Raw genomic sequence first — 20,387 nt, forward strand, 5'->3', positions numbered from 1 at the left:
AAGGGGCTTGCAGTTCCTTGAGACAAAGGAAGCAAGTTCCTTGTTGATTGGCTGCTGCTGCTGCCTCAAAACCTGAAGCTGTCCTGAGGCTGCTGTGGCCCCGCCCAGGCCTTAAAATCTTAAGCATGATTTAAGAAGACATAATGATTTTAGTTTTTTTCAAGTTGTTTATAATATAGTAATTAAAATATTCTTTTCATATAGTAGTTTTAAAGCAGAAATGTCAAAAATGCTGGGGCCAAAAAGTAGGACCAGGACAACATGGGTGGGTGACATGACAAAAACTAAACTAAGATCTGAAGGATACTTACTTATTGAGGCCTTTTAAATTCTTTTATTTTACCTTTTCTGTTTTATTCATTATATTTTTGAATAATCATTTTAAAGTAATGTTCTCTTTCTGAGGAAGTCTACATGGAAGATTGGAAGAATGCAAATAACAATCACATGAATATGGACCTTGCACGTTATACATGCAAATGGGTTTTCAAAAGCCCAGATCACAATCACATGACCTCAAAGGGGGATTTGGAACTTTGAATCTGGGCCATAAGTATCTCCCAGGTAAATCTGTTAGAATTTTGGTCATAAGTCAAAGCCTATCTGTATATTCTTGTAAGTTATTTAGAATTATAGAGGGAGTGGTCACTATAGGTTACTCAAGGTACTTCCACTTTTATCTGTAATTTTTCATTGTGACCTTGTTCAGTGAACATATGTACTCAAGGATAGAAGGAAAAGATTTGCAATGTTATATCTTTATAATCTGCTCAGATGAAATGCTTCACAATTAGCAACAACTCTTACCTGTTGTCTTCAAAGAATATATTTTTCCCAACGCATACATTTTTAAAGATCCCCACTTTGCTACATTTATTACTTTTAGTATTTGAGTGACAATTTCTGCAAAATTCTATTATTAGAATAAAAAAGCAAGCAACCAGGGCTATGTAGCAAGAAAAAGGCTGTTGAAATTGTACTTCTACTTAATCATCAAATTTATTTGAAAATATTTAAGTTTATTTTAAAGAATTATTCTATATATTACAATACAGTTAGTTATCCTAGTAGGAGGGCAGTGTAATATTAAATTATAGTTTATATTATATAATTGACAACAGATGCAGTATTGTCAAGTCCCTCTTAATCCAACATTGTGTCCCCAATCAGGGACATCTGGGAAATTTACAAAGCAGGACAATAATCTCTGATCTTTGGCATCTAAGATAATAGGCTTTTAATTACAGGGAAAATAGATGCCCTCAAACTAGAACCTAGAATTTGTTTACAAAAATCCAAATATGGGCCCAGAAGGACAATAAATTCTATGGCTGAACTTTTCATTAACTATTGTGTATGCTCAATAAATGTATGCTCAATAAATGAGTAGGGGCAATATGGGACAGCATTTACCAATTAGGTATACCCATGCTGACTAGAAAGTTTCAGATCAAAGCATCACAATGGTACAGATTTGAAGAAAGTTGGAATAGGTCAAAGGAATATACATTCTTTCTATTTTTAAATTACAAAATCAACTTCACGCAGACTGGGCAATCAATTCCTCACATTGATAGAAACAATACCTAAATTACAAGTATTACTGTGAGAACTTTTTCTTCTAAGCATAAGAATATTATTTGATCTGAGAGAATCCTCTGATAGCGTGATAAACAACAACACAAGAAGCAGAGATTTAAGCATGATTATTTATTTATTTCTGCCTTTGCGTCAATGATGGGAATATCCTCCACTGGTACCTCAATAGGTACCAGTGGACCAGCTACCCCAAAATTGAGGTAGTCCTCAATTTTCAATTGCAATTGGCGTTTCTGTTGTAAGTTGTGACAGATCTGATTTTACAACAATTTTTAAGGTGGTTAAGTGAAACCACCTTTCCCAGTGGGCATTTTTTATTGTAGGAAATTGGCAAATAAAGGTCATATCATGTGACGGCAAGATGTGACAACCAACTGCAAATGTGAGCTGGTTACCAAATGTCCGAATTGTGATTATGTGACTGCAATGGTCATAAGTGCAATACAGATTGTAAATCACTTTTTCCAAGGCCATCATAATTGCACTGTCATTAAATGAATGGTGGTAAGTTGAGGACTTCCTATCTGATAAACAATAACTTTCCAAGCAGGGATTAATAATACAATTAATTAGATTTAATTAATTTATTCATTATTAATGCTTTTCCTGGTAATTGCCTGGACTAATCCCTGCAGCTTTCTTGCAACGTTTTGGAAGAGATTTGCCATTGTCTGCTTCCTAGGTCTGAGAGACAGTGGCTGACAACTCTTCTGGAAAGAAAGCTCTGATGTTCTTCCTGGGATCTGCTCATTCTCCCAGCTTAACTCCTGTTATAGCCCTGAGTGCTCTTATCACCATTTTGGCCTTTATTTGTCACATGTTCTCTAGTTCCCCCTTCAGGCCCTGATACTTCCTATAGTCTTTCATACTCCTTCCTGATGTTGTTGTCATTTAGTATCCCTACATCTATCACTACTGCTGTTTTTTGGTCCTTGTCTACTACCACAATGTTTTATTGATTGGCTAGTACCTGCCTGTCCATCTGGATCTGAAAACCTGACAGGATCTTAGTCCTATTATTCTCCACAATGTTCTGTAGAATTTCTCATCTGGACCTGGAACAGTCTAACCCATACTCTGTGCAGATGTTCCTGTACATTATGCCAGGTATGTGGTTGTGTTGTTCAGTATATGCTATTCCTGCCTGTACATCCTACCACTATGTGTTAGACTGTCTCTGAGGTATGTGTAGTCTGTACCTTGCAGACCTCTCTCTTTCTCATATATACAGTATACAGGTAGTTCTTGACTTACAACAGTTTGTTTAGTGATTGTTCAAAGTTACAACAGCACTGAAAAAAGTGATTTATGACCATTATTCACATTTATGACTTTTGCAGCATCCCCACAGTCACGTGATTTACATTCATATGCTTGACAACTGTTGTTTATGACAGTTGCAGTGTCCTAGGGTCTTGTGATACCCTTTTGTGACATTCTGACAAGCAAAAGTCAATAGGGAAGCCAGATTCACTTAATCGTGTTACTAATTTAAAAACAGCAGTGATTCATTTTAAAACTGTGGTAAGAAAAATCGTAAAATTCACTTAAATTTCTCATTTAGCAACATAATTCTGGCCTCACTTGTGGTCATAAGGACTAGCTATATATCATCAAGAGCCCTGATGGTGCAGTGGTTACAGGCTAACTCTACTCACAGTCTGAAGTTCGATCCTGACAGGGTTGGAGGTTGACTCAGCCTTCCATCCTTCTGAGATCAGTAAAATGAGGACCCAGACTGTTGGGGGCAATATGCTGACTCTGTAAACTGCTCAGAGAGTGTTGTAAAGCACTATGGAGTGCTATATAAATCTAAATGCTATTGCTATATCTAAATTTTATATAGAGATAGATAAAATCCAAAATATGAAGAATTTATGTTGTCACAGTTAAATTAGCTGCCATGGATTTGAGGGGTGGGACTAAGCAATTTTAGAGAATTAAAAGCTAAAACATTTACTTCTGAAAATGGAAGAAATCAGATTCTCTCACTTGCATTGTAAGACCCAGCATTTTATCACTTGAAATTCCAGGTTGTAGGACTGTATTAGAAAAAAATCTGAAAATACATATTTATCATATTATTACCTCATCAGGGGCTCCACTGCCTGGAAAGAAGTTTCCATCATCATAGCGATGTAGTGAAATATAAAGGACATTGGGATCATTGTAGAAAGCTTGCTGCGTACCATTTCCATGATGTACATCCTTAAATGACAGACATTGCAGTACATCAGAAGTGTTACTTACAAGTGGCTCTGTATATGAAAACCTCTTAAAATGGATCAATTATGGAAGTAAATAGTCCAACTATATGTAGCATGGTATGCTTTGGATCACATCTCAGAATATGTTGTGATTTTAAATCAACCATGCTTTTCCTAAAACAAAGGTACAGTTTTAAAATTGTCATAAATGGATGCGTTAGTCGCATCCCACAAACTGTAATGTACATTTTGGAGTTGAATATCTCATAAGAGTAAAGCTCATAACTTTGTGTTTGTTTATTTATAACATTTATTTGCTGCCCATCTTATCTTAGGTTAACTCTGGGAGGCTTACAATCTTAAAAATAAAAACTGTACAAAGATAAAAGCACACACAAATACAGTGGCCCAATTAAAAGATAGGGAACATAGGAGGAGAATAAGGGGAAGATAGGCTCTGTTGTTAATCAATCAACCACCTCCACTGTGATATTCTCCCATTGGAGCACCAAGCCAACTGGCAGACCCAAGTCTTTAGGCTCTTATAGAAGGTGGGGAGGATTGTAGCCAACCTTACTCAGGGGAAGGGGCAAAATGTTCCACAGGGCAGATGCAACAGAAGAGAAGGCCCTGCTCCTGGACCCCCCTGGCTGGAATACTGGGGCCAATGGGGTTAGGGCATGCATGCAGAGGAGCATGCCTCCTCTGCTGGCACAGGTGGGGCAGGCTAATCCCAGTGGAATGAGAGGGTCTCTTAAGTAACCATTCCTATAGAACTGGTGCCATCCTCAGGGCCCAAAGAGAGTTTGGTAGCCTGCCTGGACTCAGGCTGAACCAGATGCTTAGTCAGCCCTGCCCTAGTTCAGAAACTAGGTCTAAGAGTCAAACAACGTAAGTGCAGGTGGCTTTTTGCCAGCTTGATGGCTCGGTAGCAGGGGTAGCCTTCTATTGTCACCGAATCAATAGAAATTGGAGTAGGAACTCATATAGAAACCTTGAACTTTATTGTGCTGTCAGGCATGGAGAGCAGGGGTGAAATGCTCCCGGTTTGGACCAGATCGCCCGATCCGGTAGCAATGGAGGCGGGTGGTTCGGAGAACCGGTAGCAAAAATCCCTGCCCCCCCCCATGCCCAGCTGAGCCGCACAATCATCAGAGGCCTTTTTTTTTTTTAGTTTTTAAAAGCATTTTTTCTACAACCTCTTCGGCCGAAAAATGCTTTTAAAAGAAAAAAAAAAAAGCTCCTGATGATCGTGCGGCTCAGCTGGGATCATCAAAAGCTTTTAAAAGCATTTTTCTACAACCTCTTTAAATGCTTCGTCAGAGGCATTTAAAAAAAAAAGCCTCTGCCGATCAGGCAATTCAGCTGGGATCGTCAGAGCCTTTTGAAAGCATTTTTTTGCAATCTCTTCGCCAAAGTGGTTGTAGAAAAAATGGTTTTAAAAGAAAAAAAAAATTGGCCATGCCCACCCAGTCACATTACTCCCCCCATTAAGCCACGCCCACAGAACTGGTAGTAACAAATTTTAGATTTCACCACTGATGGAGAGCCCCCTCGTATTGGATGGATCCTTATATAAACTAGAGAAAGAAGATGTTAAAGATTCAGTGAGTCGGGAAAATAAAGGAGAACTTGAGGTCCCTACCACTAAAACACTGAGGGCGAAGCCAAGAAGAGAGGTGGGAATGTGATGAAGGACTGCTTCAAGGGTGGTCCCCAAATTCCTAAAGAATATTGGGACTTACCAGATGTTTTTAGTGAAAAGGGCTCAGACACACTCCCACCCCATTGCCCGACTGATTGCTCCATTGAAATCTTTTTGGGGGCTAAATTGCCCAAGCCCAAACTGTATTCTATGACCCCCTGAGAATTAGAGGAACTGTGGACATTCATAGACAAAAACCTAGAGCATGGTTTCATACAACCCACCAGTTCACGAATGGCTGCCCTGGTGCTGTTTAGGGAGAAGGATGGGTTCCTTTGTCTATCATAGGCTAAACACTGTTTGGGTGGAAAATGTCTATCCATTGCCCCTAATGAAGGATATGCTAGCCTATTTGGCAAAGGGGAGGATTTTTACCAAATTGGACTTGTGAGAAGCATATTACCAGGTTAGGATCAAGGAGAGAGATGAGTGGAAGACAGCTTTCAATTGTCCCTTGTGGTGCTTCCAATTCTGACTTTTCCCCTTTGGCTGCAGGGATCCCTGGATATATTTATGCAGCTGATAAATGAAGTACAGCATGAACCCATAAGGGAGTCCTGGTCTATTTAGATGACATTTTGATTTATTCAAGACCATGGTGGAACATGTGAGGTCAGGGCTCTGCTCAAAAAACTCCGGGATGCTCAATTGTATGCTAAGCTGTCCAAGTGTGAATTTCACCATAGCAAAATTGACTATTTGGGTGCTGCATTTCCCATGAAGGGATAGAAATGGATCCTGAAAAAGTGCAGGCAGTTTTGGAGTGGACACCTCCTGCACCCAGAAGGAACTTCAAAGCTTCCTGGGATTTGCGAACTTTTACTGCCAATTCATCCTATATATTTCCCAGGTAGCCTCCCCATCACCAATTTGAAGATAAAGGGGGAGGGAAAGCCCAAACTACTGAAATGGACAACGGAATGCCAAGTGGCATTCAAAAAACTCAAATGCCTGTTTGCAGCAGAGCCTAAACACCATGTCTAAAATACCCTGTCATGCCCTTGTCTGAATGTGCAGCGGAAGATAAGCTGGAACAAGAACTGACAGCGAGTGAGAGGGCAGCTCCATTGGCCTTGGAGGAAACTGAGGAAGGGCAGAGTCAGTCCAGGCAAGGCTGTTCGCAAGGCTTAGCAAGACCTGCAGGCAGGGAGGAGAGACAGAGCTCAGACGAGGAGCAAGAACCACCCCCTCCTGATGTAAGGGCTAAGAGAGTGCAGAGAAGGTGGGATCAGTGTAGGCAGAGAAGGCCATGTGCAAGGAGAGTGCCACGCTCAGCTTTACCAGGAACATCTAGGGAATGAGACTTAAGGAGACCCCGTGGGGAGGGGCATTTGTTGGGAACAAACACTGAGTTCCTGAAGTGTTGTGTGTCGACATTAGAACTTGCCAAGAGTGGACTTCCTGTTGGCTCCGCGAGCCTCAAAGACGTTCTTTTGAGAGCGTCCGTTCCCTGGCTCCGTTAAAGCCCCAGAACAGCCGACAAACATTGTCTGGAGGCTTGGAATTCTCTCCCCGGGCAAAGGGGAGAGAGAAGAGCAGGCAGGTGGAGGTAGAGCCCCCCCGAATGCCCTAGGAAAGATCCTGGGGTGCGAAGGGTATGCGCTCCCTAAAAGCCTGTCAAGCCGCTCCAGACCAGGGACGTCTCCGCTAATTAGTGGATTTAGAAGCCGCGACCAATTTTGCTGAATGGAAATGAGGGAATCAACATCTTGAACTAACAGCAGGCGGAATGAGCAAGGAGAAATCAGACTGCAAGTATTTTTTTACCTAACTCCAAAGTCTTGAGCCTCCTTCGGAAGTAACTACTTAGCATTTTGCAACAAAATGGTGATTGAAGCTTGAAAGAGTGGGGGAAACGGAAAGCTACAGGAAAAGTTTCGTTTTGTTGGCCGCCCTTCGCCTAAAAAAGCTTTTGTGCTGACAGGAGGAGGACTTTAAACGTTAATTAATATTGGGAAATCTTTTGAGGAACTTTTCTTTTTGGCTCTGATTAAATACAAAGACTAATTTTAAACTGGAAATGGCCTCAAAGTCTGTAAGAACTGTTCCCACTAAAGGAACGGGGAGTGCTGGCAGCTCCCCAGCTCATATTCCTAGATTACAAGTTCTTGCTCCTCCAGCGGATCCACAGATTTTAACGTTGGAAATGTTACAACAAGCCCTCCAAGTCACCCAAAATAAAATTGTTGATGTGATTGATGAAAAAATTAAGGAAACTAATGAAAAAATTAAGGAAACTAATGAAAAAATACAGGCTGTGTCAGATGAGATTGCAACTCGCAATCAGAAGATTAGGGATGATGTATTAATGGCATTTAAGTGTTTGGCAGGCAATATTGAAATGGTGGATGATAGAGTTGAGGAAATTAAACAATCTTCGGAAATTTTGGATAGTAAATTAGGAGAAGCCCAAAACAGAATTCAAAGGGCTGAAGATGATGTAACAATGATACAATACAGAGATATGGAATTTGCTTTAAGATTTAGAGAGGTGAAGGAGAATAAACAAGAGAATTTGAAGGAAATGATGTCAGAGGCATTAGCACCGCTGGTGGGGGAGTCAAAAAATGATCTGGGCTGGCAGATTGACAAACTGTACTGCGTTAATTCCTGGGTTGCTAGACAGAAACATTTACCAAGAGACATTGTGATATACTTTACTACAAGGAGAGTACGTAATGAAATCTTACAGGCTACTTTTAAAAACAAGCTTCGGGTGGAAGGCCAGGAAGTGATGACAATGAAAGAAATCCCCCCTAAGATCTTGAGAGCTAGAAGGGAGTATGCTTTTCTGGTGGATGAACTGAGAAAATGCCAGATACAGTACAGATGGGAGGTGCCAACTGGACTAGTGGTGACTTACTCAGGAGAGAGGCATCGGCTTAATACAATTTGGAAAGCAAGATATTTTTATATTAATGTATTAAAGGCTGGTACACCCAAATCAACTAAATCACTAGAAGGCAAAAGAAAGAAGGAAGTAATGGAAGGTGAGACAGAAGACTTACTGACAGTAGTTCAGGGGGGAGCTTTGGCTGGTCAAGAAGAAATATTACAAATTCAAATGGCTGCCCAAGAGTTGGCGCTAATTGATTTATTGCAGGAACCAAAGGATCAAAGACAGACCAGATCGGTGACAGCTAGACTCAAGGAAGAATTAAGACAGCAACAATCCCAGATGGTAACTCAAGAAATGATCCAAGATACTACTAAAACAGGAGCAGTGGGGGGAGCAAGAACTAAAAGTCAAATGAGATCAGATCATCAGGATTTGCTCCAGAGGCTCCAAAGGCCCAGAGATGGGAACTAGATTTTTGACCTGGAACGTTAACGGCTTGAATTCTCCACAGAAAAGAAGAAAAATATTTCACTATCTTAAGCAATTTAAGAACGAAGTAATTTGCTTACAAGAGACTCATATAAGAATACAAGATCAAAAATATTTGATAAATGCAAGACTTGGTACACATTATGTAGCAGCAGCACCAGAAAAGAAAAATGGAATAGTTATATATCTGAAAAGAGACTTAGTTGCTAAATTAATTGAAGCAGATGACCAAGGAAGATTTTTAGCGATAGAACTTTTAATAAAAGGAGAAAAAATACTTGTAATCAGAGTTTATGCCCCGAATCAACAACAAGAAAATTTTTATAATTTACTACACTCGAAATTGACATAGTGGGCATATAAAACTTGTATCCTGTTAGGGGACTGGAATGGTGTTTTGGACGTTAAAAAAGACAAAAGGGACCTAAACAAAACGTGTTAACAAGAGTAAAATTGCCCAAAGTGTTTTGGGAAATGATGGATGATTGGGAGTTGAAAGATATTTGGCGTGAAAGAAACCCGGAAGAAAAAGATTTTACTTTTTTTTCAGACAGACATCATTCCTTTTCAAGGATTGATTTTATATTAATTACTAATGATCTTTTATCTAGGGTGAAGAATACGAAGATTTGCTCAAGAACATTGACAGACCATAGTCCAGTTTGGCTGGAATTGGAGTATGGGAAAGGGCCCAGGAGGTCCTGGAGGTTAAATGATAATTTGTTTAGGTATGAAGAAAATGTAAAACAGTGTAAAAAATTTATGAAAGAATTTTTTGTTATGAATATGCAAAAGGGCACATCTATGGAAATGGTATGGGATGCAAGTAAAGCATATATGCAAGGAATTCTGATATATTTGAATAATAAATACAGAAAGAAACAGGGGGCAAAAAGAAAAGAATTAGAAGATGAGATTAGTAAACAGGAACGGGCTTTAATAGCTAATCCAACACATAAGAAAATCAAAGAGGCAATCAATTTATTGAAAGGTCAATTTAATGTTAATAGCAGATCAAGTGGCAACTAATTTACGATATGCAAAACATAATACTTTTTACAATGCCAATAAACCAGGCAGGTAGTTAGCATATTTGTTAAGGAAAAAGCAAAAATCAAGGACAATAGAGAAAATAAAATATAAGGGTAAAGAGGTTTATGAGCAACAACTGATTAAAAAATCTTTTTTAGAGTTTTATTCGAGGCTGTATACTGGTGATAAAATTAAAGATATAGATATAGATAGATATTTGCAGAAAGAGAATATTTATACAATTTCAAATGAGCAGAGGGATAGTTTAAATCAATTGATAACTTCCGAGGAAATTGTGTTAGCAATTAAGCAGTTGAAAGTGGGCAAAGCTCCTGGGACGGACGGTTTGACAGCTATTTATTATAAAACTCTACAGGAGGAAATGGTAGAACCATTGAAAGAATTATTTAACAATATACAACAGGGAGGAGAGGTACCTCCAACTTGGAAGATAGCATTTATCTCGTTGATCCCAAAAGAAGGGCATGATGATACAGATCCTAAAAATTATAGGCCGATTTCATTATTAAATACAGACTATAAGATATTTGCTAAAATTTTGGCAAATAGATTAATGATAGTCATGCAGCAAATGATTCACCATGATCAAACTGGTTTTATAAATGGTAGACAAATGAAGAGTAATGTAAGGCAAATTGTTAATTTATTAGAGTATCTGGGAAGGAACAACCAGGTCCCCGCAGTGCTAGTGTTTTTGGATGCTGAGAAAGCCTTTGATAGATTGAATTGGCAATTTTTACTAAAATTAATAGAAAGGATGCAATTTGGAGAACAATTTGTACAATCTATTAAGGCAATATATCAAAAACAAACAGCGCAATTAGAATTTATTATATAATTTTACAGTTGAATGTTGTTTTTGAAATGTATAGTATAAGGGGGATATAATAATATTGTTAGAAAGAAAGGGTTAGTATATGGGGGGTGGTACAAAAGGATGGTAAAGTATTATATAATCTGTTATTAATTTGGGTTTTATTTTGGAGAAGCCATAGGGGGAGGGGAGGGGGAGGGGGGGTTAGGGTGGAGGGGGGGGGGAAGGGGGAAAAATTTGTATTTGAAAAACTTTTTCAATAAAAATATATATATATATAAAAAAAACAGCGCAAATAATAGTTAATGGTGGTTTAACAGATGCTTTTAACATAGAAAAAGGAACAAGGCAAGGTTGTCCCTTGTCTCCGTTATTGTTTGTTTTGACGCTGGAAATTTTATTAAACAAGATACGTGAGATGAATACAATAAAGGGAATTAAAATTAGACAGCATGAGTACAAGTTACGAGCATTTGTGGATGACCTGGTTGTTACCTTAACCCAACCGGTACAATCGATTACAGCCTTGATGGATATAACCTGCTTATATGGACAAGTATCTGGTTTTAAAATAAATGCAGTTAAAACAAAAATAATAGCTAAAAATATGGTTAGGAGCCAAAAAGAAGAGATAGAAAGGTTAACAGGATTTGAAGTAGTTAAGAAGGTTAAATATCTGGGGGTTTATATTATGACTGCAAATATGAAATTATATCAGTACAACTATGAACCATTATGGCACAAAATACAGAAAGAGATGGACAACTGGAAAAAACTACAACTGTCTTTGCTGGGAAGGATAGCTGCTGTAAAAATGAATATTTTACCAAAATTTTTATTTCTTTTTCAAATGATACCTATACTTAAAAAAGATGAAAACTTGAAGGAATGGCAGAAGGGCATAAATAAATTTGTGTGGGCAGGGAAGAAACCACGAGTTAAACAAAAGATATTGCAAGATACTCGTGAAAGAGGTGGCTTTAAGATGCCCAATTTAAGACTGTACTATGAAGCCGCTGCCCTCTCAGCAATCACAGACTGGATAAACCTAACGGAGGAAGAGATATTGAATATTGAAGGATATGGTTTGGTATATGGCTGGCATGCTTACTTAGTATATGATAAGAAAGTAGATAAGACTTTTAAAAGTCATATATTAAGAAATGCTCTATTGCGTGTCTGGAAAAAGTATAAATATAAATTAAATGATAGGTTACCAATATGGACAGCACCCAGACACGCGATAGAGAACATAAATTTAGAGCAAAAGCAAGATAAGATTACATATAAGGAACTCCTCTATAAGGAAGGAGTTAGATTACAATTAAAATATATGGAGCAATTAAAAGAAGAAGGGATTATTAAGACTTAGTTTCAGTATGGACAGTTGCTGGCCAGATGGAGAGAAGATCAAAAAACTGTTATTTTGCAGCAGGATGAGAATTTGATAAAGCAAATAAGAGATAAAGGTCAAATGCATATAAAAAGGTTGTATAATGCATTAGTGGAAATAGATTCAGAAACAGATTTAGTTAAAGACTGTATGATAAAATGGGCACAAAATGTAGGTGAACCAATAACGATGGAAACATGGGAAAAGATATGGGTTAGAAATGTAAGATTTACACAAGCACAAAATCTAAGGGAGAATTTTTACAAGATGTTTTATAGATGGCATTTAGATCCAAAAAAACTAGCTTGTATGTATCCAAACTTACAACCCAAGTGTTGGCGATGTGAGTGTGAAGATGCTACATATTTTCATATATGGTGGACATGTAAAAAAATTAAGGCTTTTTGGATAAAAATATGGTGGATTATTCAAAACATTTTGAAGAAAAAAATTAAATTCACACCACAGTTCTTTCTGTTGGGAATAGTTACGGATTGTACTGTAATAGAGACTAAGTTGGTTTTGAATTTAATAACGGCTGCCAGGTTACTGGTGGCACAGTACTGGAAGAAGGAAGATCCACCCACCATTGAGGAATGGACATTAAAAGTTGTGCATTTGGCAGAAATGACAAAAATTTCATCATACCTTAAAGACCATTCAAATGAGAGATATATATCGGAATGGAGAAGATGGATTGATTATATACAGAAGAAATATCCGAATAAGAAGATTCATATAGCTTATGAATGAAATAATTTTAAGTAGTTTATATCTGGGGGTTTTTTTTTTTGGAGTTATAAGGAGTTAAGGACCTAGGGAGAATACGAAATGTAATAATTTGTTAGCATATTTTAGTTTTTGATTTGTGAATGCTATACCCTGTGCTTGTTCTGGGAAGTCTAGGGAGGGGGGTGGGGGGAGGGAGGGGAAGGAGGGGTGGGGGGGTGAAAATGTTTGTATTTCTTATAAAACTTTTCAATAAAAAAAAAAAAAAAGAACTTGCCAAGAGTCCTTGCATTCCTTGTTGGCATTCTGGACTAATTATCTGGATCTTCTGCTCCCTGAACTCCTTGCTTGGCTCTTGTTTTGTCAAATATGTTTGGGATTTATTGCCATGCAGCCTGGGTGCAAACAGCTGCAGGGTTGAACTAATTGCAGCCAGAGGCTGTTTTGGTTTGTGTGGAGGTGTGTTCTCACTCTGCTTTAAAACTTGTCAGTAACGTGGGAACGTTTGGGGAGATTTGGAGCAATAAAGGGGCTATTTGAACTGCCAGCTATTTGTGTTATCTCTGTGCCGTGCTCTGGGTCATCACAACCCTGACCCAAATGCTCCTTTGGTTCTTCAAGCAGATATTAGTGATGTGGTGGTGGGGGGAAGTGAAGGGAAATCTCCCCTTCTCCCTACACCTGACACCTGCCTGTGCCCATTTTAATTGAAGGAGAGCATCATTTTGAAATTAAGGAGATTTTAGATTCTAGGAAACATAAAGGGAAGATCCAGTACCTTGTTTTATGGAAGCATCCCCCCCTCGCAATCCAAATGTCTGGGCACCTAAACTTCTCCAAACCTTTCATAGAAAATACCCTGAGAAATCCGAATGGATTAGCAGTTTTAGTTGGGTTATATTGCTGTGTTTTATCCATTTGTATTTTGTTTTCTTATTTTAGAACTAAAGTCTCTGTTACAGGTGGCTGAATGTCAGCCTGCATTTTTGCTTTCTTTCAAGCTTGCTGTCAGCTGCCATGGAAACCGGGGGGGGGAAGAAGCAGTGGGCATTTGGGAGGGGAAGTGTGCAGGAGGGGGAAGTAGAATTTCTGAAAAGTGATGAGGAAGCCAAGTCTCAAAGAGGACAACTTGGGTTCTTTAAAATTTTCAATGCCAAGTGTCCTGGCTTCAGAATGCATGAAGGAGGAACAGTACACCTGGACCAGAAGCTTCCCCAAAACATCTTCTTGGCCGATGATTGAACTCTAGTTGCCTGGATACTGGGGGGGTTTGCTTCAATTTGTTTCTTCATGCAAATTTTGCTTCAGGTCTTGCCTGACGATTGTATTCAGTTCATTCCTAAGTAAAAGTACCTTTTCTCCAAATCTATGGCGTCAAGGGTTGTTCTTTTCTAGGGATTGAATGGAGGGAGCAATGACAAAAAAGCTTTGGAAGAGGTGAGGGAAGCATTTAAAACCAAGCTGACAAGAAGCGTTCAAAACCAAGAGACTTAAAAATTGGGGACAGAGTCTACATGTCCATGAAATATCTGCAATCTAGACAGCCCTCCAAAAACTTGGGTCCAAAGTATGTTGGGCCTTTCTTATAAAGAGGGTTATTTAACCCTATGACAGTTGACTTTGAATTACCAAAAACCCTTAGGTGCATTCATCCAGTGTTCCACTGCAGTGTCCTAAAACCGGAAATCACTTCTTTCCTAAGTCCAGCAACAAAACCTGCTACTGATCCCATCATGATTGAAGGGGAACAGCATATTAAAGAAGGACATTTTGGACTCCCGCACATACCAAGGGAGATCCCAGTATTTAGTGGCTTGGGAGGATTTCCCTCTCTCCGAAACTGAATGGATGGACTCCAAACATATTAGAACTGCTTAAAAAGTTCCACAAACAATACCTGGACAAACCTTGGTGATCATCGATTAATTATGTGTTTGTATTTGTTTCTCCCTCTCCTCGTTTCCTATATAGGACTAACATCACTGAAAGTGACCAGATGCTGATCTGCAACCTGGTGGCGTCCATCCAGGCCAGACTTAGATCCGCAGCTCTGCCTTGGCCCCAACCCGTGGGCATATGCATAGGAGGTGGTGAGCGTGCATGAGGGGCCCAGCATCCCTGGGGACTCCATTCTGAGCGCTTCCCTTTCACCAGGATGCCTACCTTCACGCGCTTGCCGCCTCCTGTGCACATGCCCAGGGGGCAGGGCCGAGGTAGCGCCACAGATCTAAAGCTGGCTGCAGTCCAGCCTGGATGGATGGAACTAAGTTGCAGATCAACCCCGTGGCCGCACCAGTATCTCATGCCCTGCTTGCAGGCCTTTCACTGGAACCACTCTGTTCCCATGTGGGAAAGTCATGCTGCCAATCTCTCCCCCTCCCCTCGTCCCTTCCTGAGCACAGAGGAAGGAAGGAGATGGGAATGAGATGGAATGGGACCTTTAGATCATGGGGCTCTGCCTGCCAGGTGCGATCACCAGGGTTATGGGGGGGACGCGGCAGATGAGCAGCTATGGCGTGTGGCTTCTGGCATTGTGGGAGGAGGCAGAAGCAGAACTCAGAAGCAGAACAAAGGCAACGGAGGGGAGGGTAGACAAAAAGGGAAGCCACTGCTCCGCAGGTAATTTTTTTTAACCTGCCAGAGGCTCCGGACAGAGGTTTCCCATTTTGATCCCTCCCCCATTGCTGTCTCTGCATGGTCCATCACACAGAGGTCCATCAGGTGCAGAGGGAACGATGGGAAAGAGGTCAAAATGGGAAGTCTTTGTCCAGAGCCTCTGGCAGCTTAAAAAAAAAAAAAAAGAAAACAGGGAAGGGAGGGAGGGAGGGAAAGAGGAAGGAAGGAAGGAAGGAAGGAAGGAAGGAAGGAAGGAAGGAAGGAAGGAAGGAAGGAAGGAAGGAAAGGCAACTTGGTTGGAGATGCCCCAGTTCAAAGGAGACAGCAATTTTGTGTTCTCTTTTGTCACAGACAGAACTTTGTTGGCAATCCAAGTTAACATTGGTATTCTTGAATTGTGAGCTCTTAACAAAATATTCCCTCCTTGTGTGTTGCAAACAGCCATTTCCAGTGGGAAAAACAAGACAAAGCAGAGTGGGGAAAAATATTTTCCTTTGCTATATTTCCAGTTTGAATTAGACCATGGCAGGGTCCCTACAGGACAGACCTTTTAAGCAATATATATAGAATATAGAAAAGCAAATAACTTACCTCATTCCTAAGTGCTAAAGTTGTTGCACATAAAAAACAGAGGAGTTCTGATCAACTATCACAGTACAGCCACAGCACAGGATAAACTTAGCCTGGTTTGTTCTCAGTCTTTTAAGTGGCCACAAACTACTAGCAAAAGTGGCATTTGATCACAGCAAAGAGGCATCAAGAAATGCTTCCCCTTTTGCATTTGAGCATCAAGAAGAGACAGGAAAGGAGAAAGAGAAAGAGGAAAAACTTCTTTTTCCCTCAAAAGGGGAAGGAAGAAAGAAAGGAGAATGAAGAGAGAGAAAAAAAAGAAGAAAAGTAAGTAAATAAGTAAGTACCGTATTTTTCGGAGTATAAGACGCACCTACCTTTTTTGAGGAGGAAAACAAGAAAAAAAAACCTGCCTCTGCCTCCCAGCAATTTGCCTCCTTGCAGCAAATAGCAAACAGCCTGTTTCAGTTTCTTTTTCAGCACAGCCTGATTAGCACCAGAAATTTTTTTTTGTCTCTGCCTCCCAGCAATTTGCCTCCTTGCAGCAAACAGCTTCAGCTTCAGCACAGCCTGATTAGCACAAGCAGCTGATTGTCGGTTGGATCAGCCTCCCAATGATCAGCTGTTTCAGGCTGCAGGGATTGCCATAGCCTATTGCTGCCTCAATGTGACCATTTTCCGGGGGCTGGTGGGTGGGCGGGGCTACATTTGGTGTATAAGACACACCCAAATTTTCACCCTCTTTTATGGGGGGGAAATGCATCTTATACTCTGAAAAATACAGTAAGTAAGTAAGTTATACTGAGAGGGAGGGAGTGTCTGAGGGAAGTCCTGTCTTAGCACTTGGCCATCAGCAGCCCTGCTACTTTTTCGCCATCCCCTTGTCCCCTCTTCCTGACCTCTCCTGGTGGTCTTCCATCCTGTTGCTCAGGATGCTTTGGTTACAAAGCTAGATCTCCTCACAAGGAGAGGGAGACGGCCTCCCTCTGACCCACACACTTTGCCCTCCTGCACACCCCATGAGCAACCTGACCAAGGACAGTGAGCACATCAGCAGCAGCTTGAAGGAGGAGGTAAGTGCAGCTGCGCAGCCCCCTGGCGAAGGCTGGGCACTTGCCCTCCACTGCCCAGGGCTCCAGGCAGCCTGTGCTGTCGTCTGGGGGTCCTCCGCGTGGCCTGAAAGGGATGGCAAGGCTCCTCTGGTGGACAAGGGTTTGGGGCTTGCTCTGGTCTCTCCTTCCTCTGCTGGATACAATGGAAACCCCCCAGCCCCATGCGGGCTACCACAGCCGCCCCAGCCATGAGCGATATCGAGCTGCCCATCCCAGCCACACTCACCTTGGCCATACCCACCTGGCTCCCCAAGGTCAACCACAAACCTGATGTGGCCCTCAATGAAATCGAGTTTGACACCCCTGATCTAAGCGATTTTCACAACACCTATGCAGCTCTCCATTGACCAAAAATGAACTGGTTGGAGGGAGCACTTGGTTGAGGGGGGAAAATTTGTAACCTTTTGCGCAGGAACATAAGTTCTAGCCTGACTTTAGTGCAGCCAGCAACCTTTAGTAAAATAATCTATCACTTGAGAGTCTTTTTTTTCTAAGAAATCCGACTGGGGCAGGTCTGATACTCCACATCAACACATTGGTTGTATGAACAAGTTTAAGTCCCGCCTTAGGCATGAAAGCCAGGTGAGTGACCTTGAACTAGTCATTCTCTCTCAGCCCAACTCATCTCATACGATAGGAAAAAAATAGGAAAATAGGAAGAGGAATGTGTGCGCAATACATTCACTTCCTTAAGTTACTTGTAAAAATAATTGAGGTTGGAAACAAACAAACAAATAGCAGATACTATTGTTGTTACTTATTTCTCCACTTATTATTTCTAGATATTCTTTACCGAGTTCATTTACATGGAATTTAAACTGGAATAATTTATTTCCAAGACTTTTAGATGAATATATGTGGACAAAGACTATAATTATTGCTCAGGAATTCCACATGATCTGTGGAGGGATATAATTCCCTTCTAACATCCTTTTTCTCTGAAGATACCAAATAGAAGCCTGCTTGTCTTGGTTCTGTAACCTGCACCTTTGAACAAGTTTATTTTTTCCTAAGAGATGAATAGGGGAAAGATAAGCTATTAATTTTAAGTAATTCTGATAGGCTGTTGTACATAGAGTAAATAAAGAAAATCAATAGTTAAAAAAGCTGCATTCTTGCTTTTGCATTCAGTAAATGCTTGATGCTGTTTTCACTGGAGAAGGAACAAGACAGACAATTTAATGGATTGGGCATAGAAAATCTAGTGTTGTATTTGTCAATGATCTTTCCATACATAATTGGCAGAAAGATTGAAATTGAATAAAAAGAGGGGGGTTTTTTGTAGATGAAAAAATAGACTTTGAAAGGCACTTATGTACGACTAATGACGAACATTTTATTGCCAAGGTATATAAACTGTTCTTGAAAATGAACCAGGAAGATCTATATGTTAAAGAATGGGCAAAAAAAAGTCTATATCATGCTCGATCAATGGAAAAAAATCTGGATTAATGGATTGAAATTTTCATTGAAAAATAATTTGACAGAACTGTTTTTTTAGAAAATGATGTATTCTTGGTATTTAATTCCTGAGAAATTGTCAAAGATGTATAAGTGAAGATATCTGATCTTCCTTTATTCAACTTTGTGTATGTGCTGAAATGTAATCAATATGAAAATACTTTTTATCATCTTTAGTGGACATGTAAGACTGCCAAGAAATGCTGGCGTATGATATGTTTGATTGCAAAAATAGTAAAAATGGATGTAAAATTGAAACCAGAATCTTTTCTTTTAGGTATCATTTAGGTATCAATTAATTGAATTGAAGGAAAACATGGGATTCTGTTTATACATATGAAAATAATGGAGAGACTTGCACAGAGGTGGAAAAATACACAAATTTCCACAATTGAAGAGTGGATTGTGAAATTAATGGAATTTGTAGATTTGAAAAACTAAATGCTTTGATGAAAGCTTATCTAGCTTAGAGAACACTTTCAGACTTCCTCCTTGACAAAAAGGTTTTGCTCTTAGGCTTCAATGATTAGAAATTGATTCTACAATTGCAGAAATATTGTTTCTTACTACTAAAAATCTACAATTACAGAAATATTGTTTCTTATTACTAGAAATCTACATTGTATATTCTTTATATGTTAAAACTTAGAGTAAGAGATTATTTTGTTATATAATTTTATGCTAATTGCTTAATTTGAAATTTTTATATATGTTTTATGTTTTTGTTTGAACCGAATAAGAAGTTATTTTACTTTATATTTGTATGAACTATTTTCTTTAGTTTTTTTCTTCTCAATTTTTAACTTTTTCCTCTTTTTGATCCCCTCTCCCCAATTTTTCCTTTTCTGTTTTTTATCTCTCAGAGGGAGGGAGGGAGGGCAACCGGAACGATTAAGGGACTGGAGATTAAAACATATGACAGTTACAGGAAGTGGACATGGCTAGTCTATAATGAAGAGAAGGACTAGGGGACTTCCGGTTTGTCTGCTACCGACGAAAGACGGTCCCTCTTTTTGGACCGCCAGCCCCGCTGCCTGTAGAGCCACTTCGACTCAAAGAAGCGGCTTGAAAACTCCCAAATCTGAAGGATTGGAGGAGAAGAGTAGGCAAGGAGCAGGTTGAGCCCCTGTGAGCCCCCAGAAAATCGCTACTGGGGAGGAAACAGGCGCGGCTCCCTTTCAACTTGCTGAGACTCCGGACGGCGTGGGACGACTCTGCCTTGCGCAGAGCAAGTCAGCTGCAGTAACCTCTCAATTTAAATGAAATTAATTTCAATAATTAGTGGAAACAACAACTTGAACCTTCAAACCTAGAAACTGCAAGTATTATTGCTTTTGTGACTTTTTGATTCAAGTAAAAGTGCGAGTGGGTGAAAGCGGCTTGAAAAATGGCGCCCAGCTTCAGCGTTAACAAGCTGAGAATGAGAGTGGACTTGTAATGTTATTTTAACTAGCTACAAAGTTGCGCTGTTTGTAACAAGGAGGAAAAAGAGAAGAGGAAAAATACTTTTAAAATAAGCCTGAGCTTGCTTCAGTTTAATTCTATCCCCAACTTGATTAAACCTGGGGGATTTTTTTAGAGGACTTTGTGGTGGTGGAAAAGGAAAAAGGATCTCCTTTTTCAGAAAAGCTAGTCTACGTGGCAGAATGGCTTCTAAGAAACAGGAAGGAAAGGCAGCAGGGGGGGAATCCCCCACACGTAAACCTGAGCAGCAGCTTCCTCCCAGTCAGCAGAGTCAGAAAAAAGATTTTGATGTTGAAAGTTTAAAAGATTTTATTACTCAGGTTCTGGATGATAAAT

The 20,387-nt window shown here is 39.9% G+C and overlaps 1 protein-coding gene across 35 annotated transcripts in view; it reads right to left on the reverse strand.

Annotated features, from left to right (window-relative positions):
* HDAC4 (histone deacetylase 4) overlaps positions 1-20,387 on the reverse strand; it is a 555,425-nt gene that overhangs the window by 83,651 nt on the left and 451,387 nt on the right. For all 35 annotated transcript variants that reach the window (XR_015732045.1, XR_015732047.1, XR_015732046.1 and 32 more), the window contains one exon: positions 3,688-3,807. Coding sequence is in view for 26 of the 35 variants with exons in the window: in XM_087885457.1 (XP_087741583.1) it covers positions 3,688-3,807 (120 nt within the window). In the remaining 9 variants the exon portion in view is untranslated. The remainder of the gene's footprint in view (positions 1-3,687; positions 3,808-20,387) is intronic.

The sequence above is a fragment of the Pantherophis guttatus genome, chromosome 1 (assembly GCF_059756535.1).
Source record: "Pantherophis guttatus breed Tessera chromosome 1, ASM5975653v1, whole genome shotgun sequence".
NCBI lineage: Eukaryota > Metazoa > Chordata > Lepidosauria > Squamata > Colubridae > Pantherophis > Pantherophis guttatus.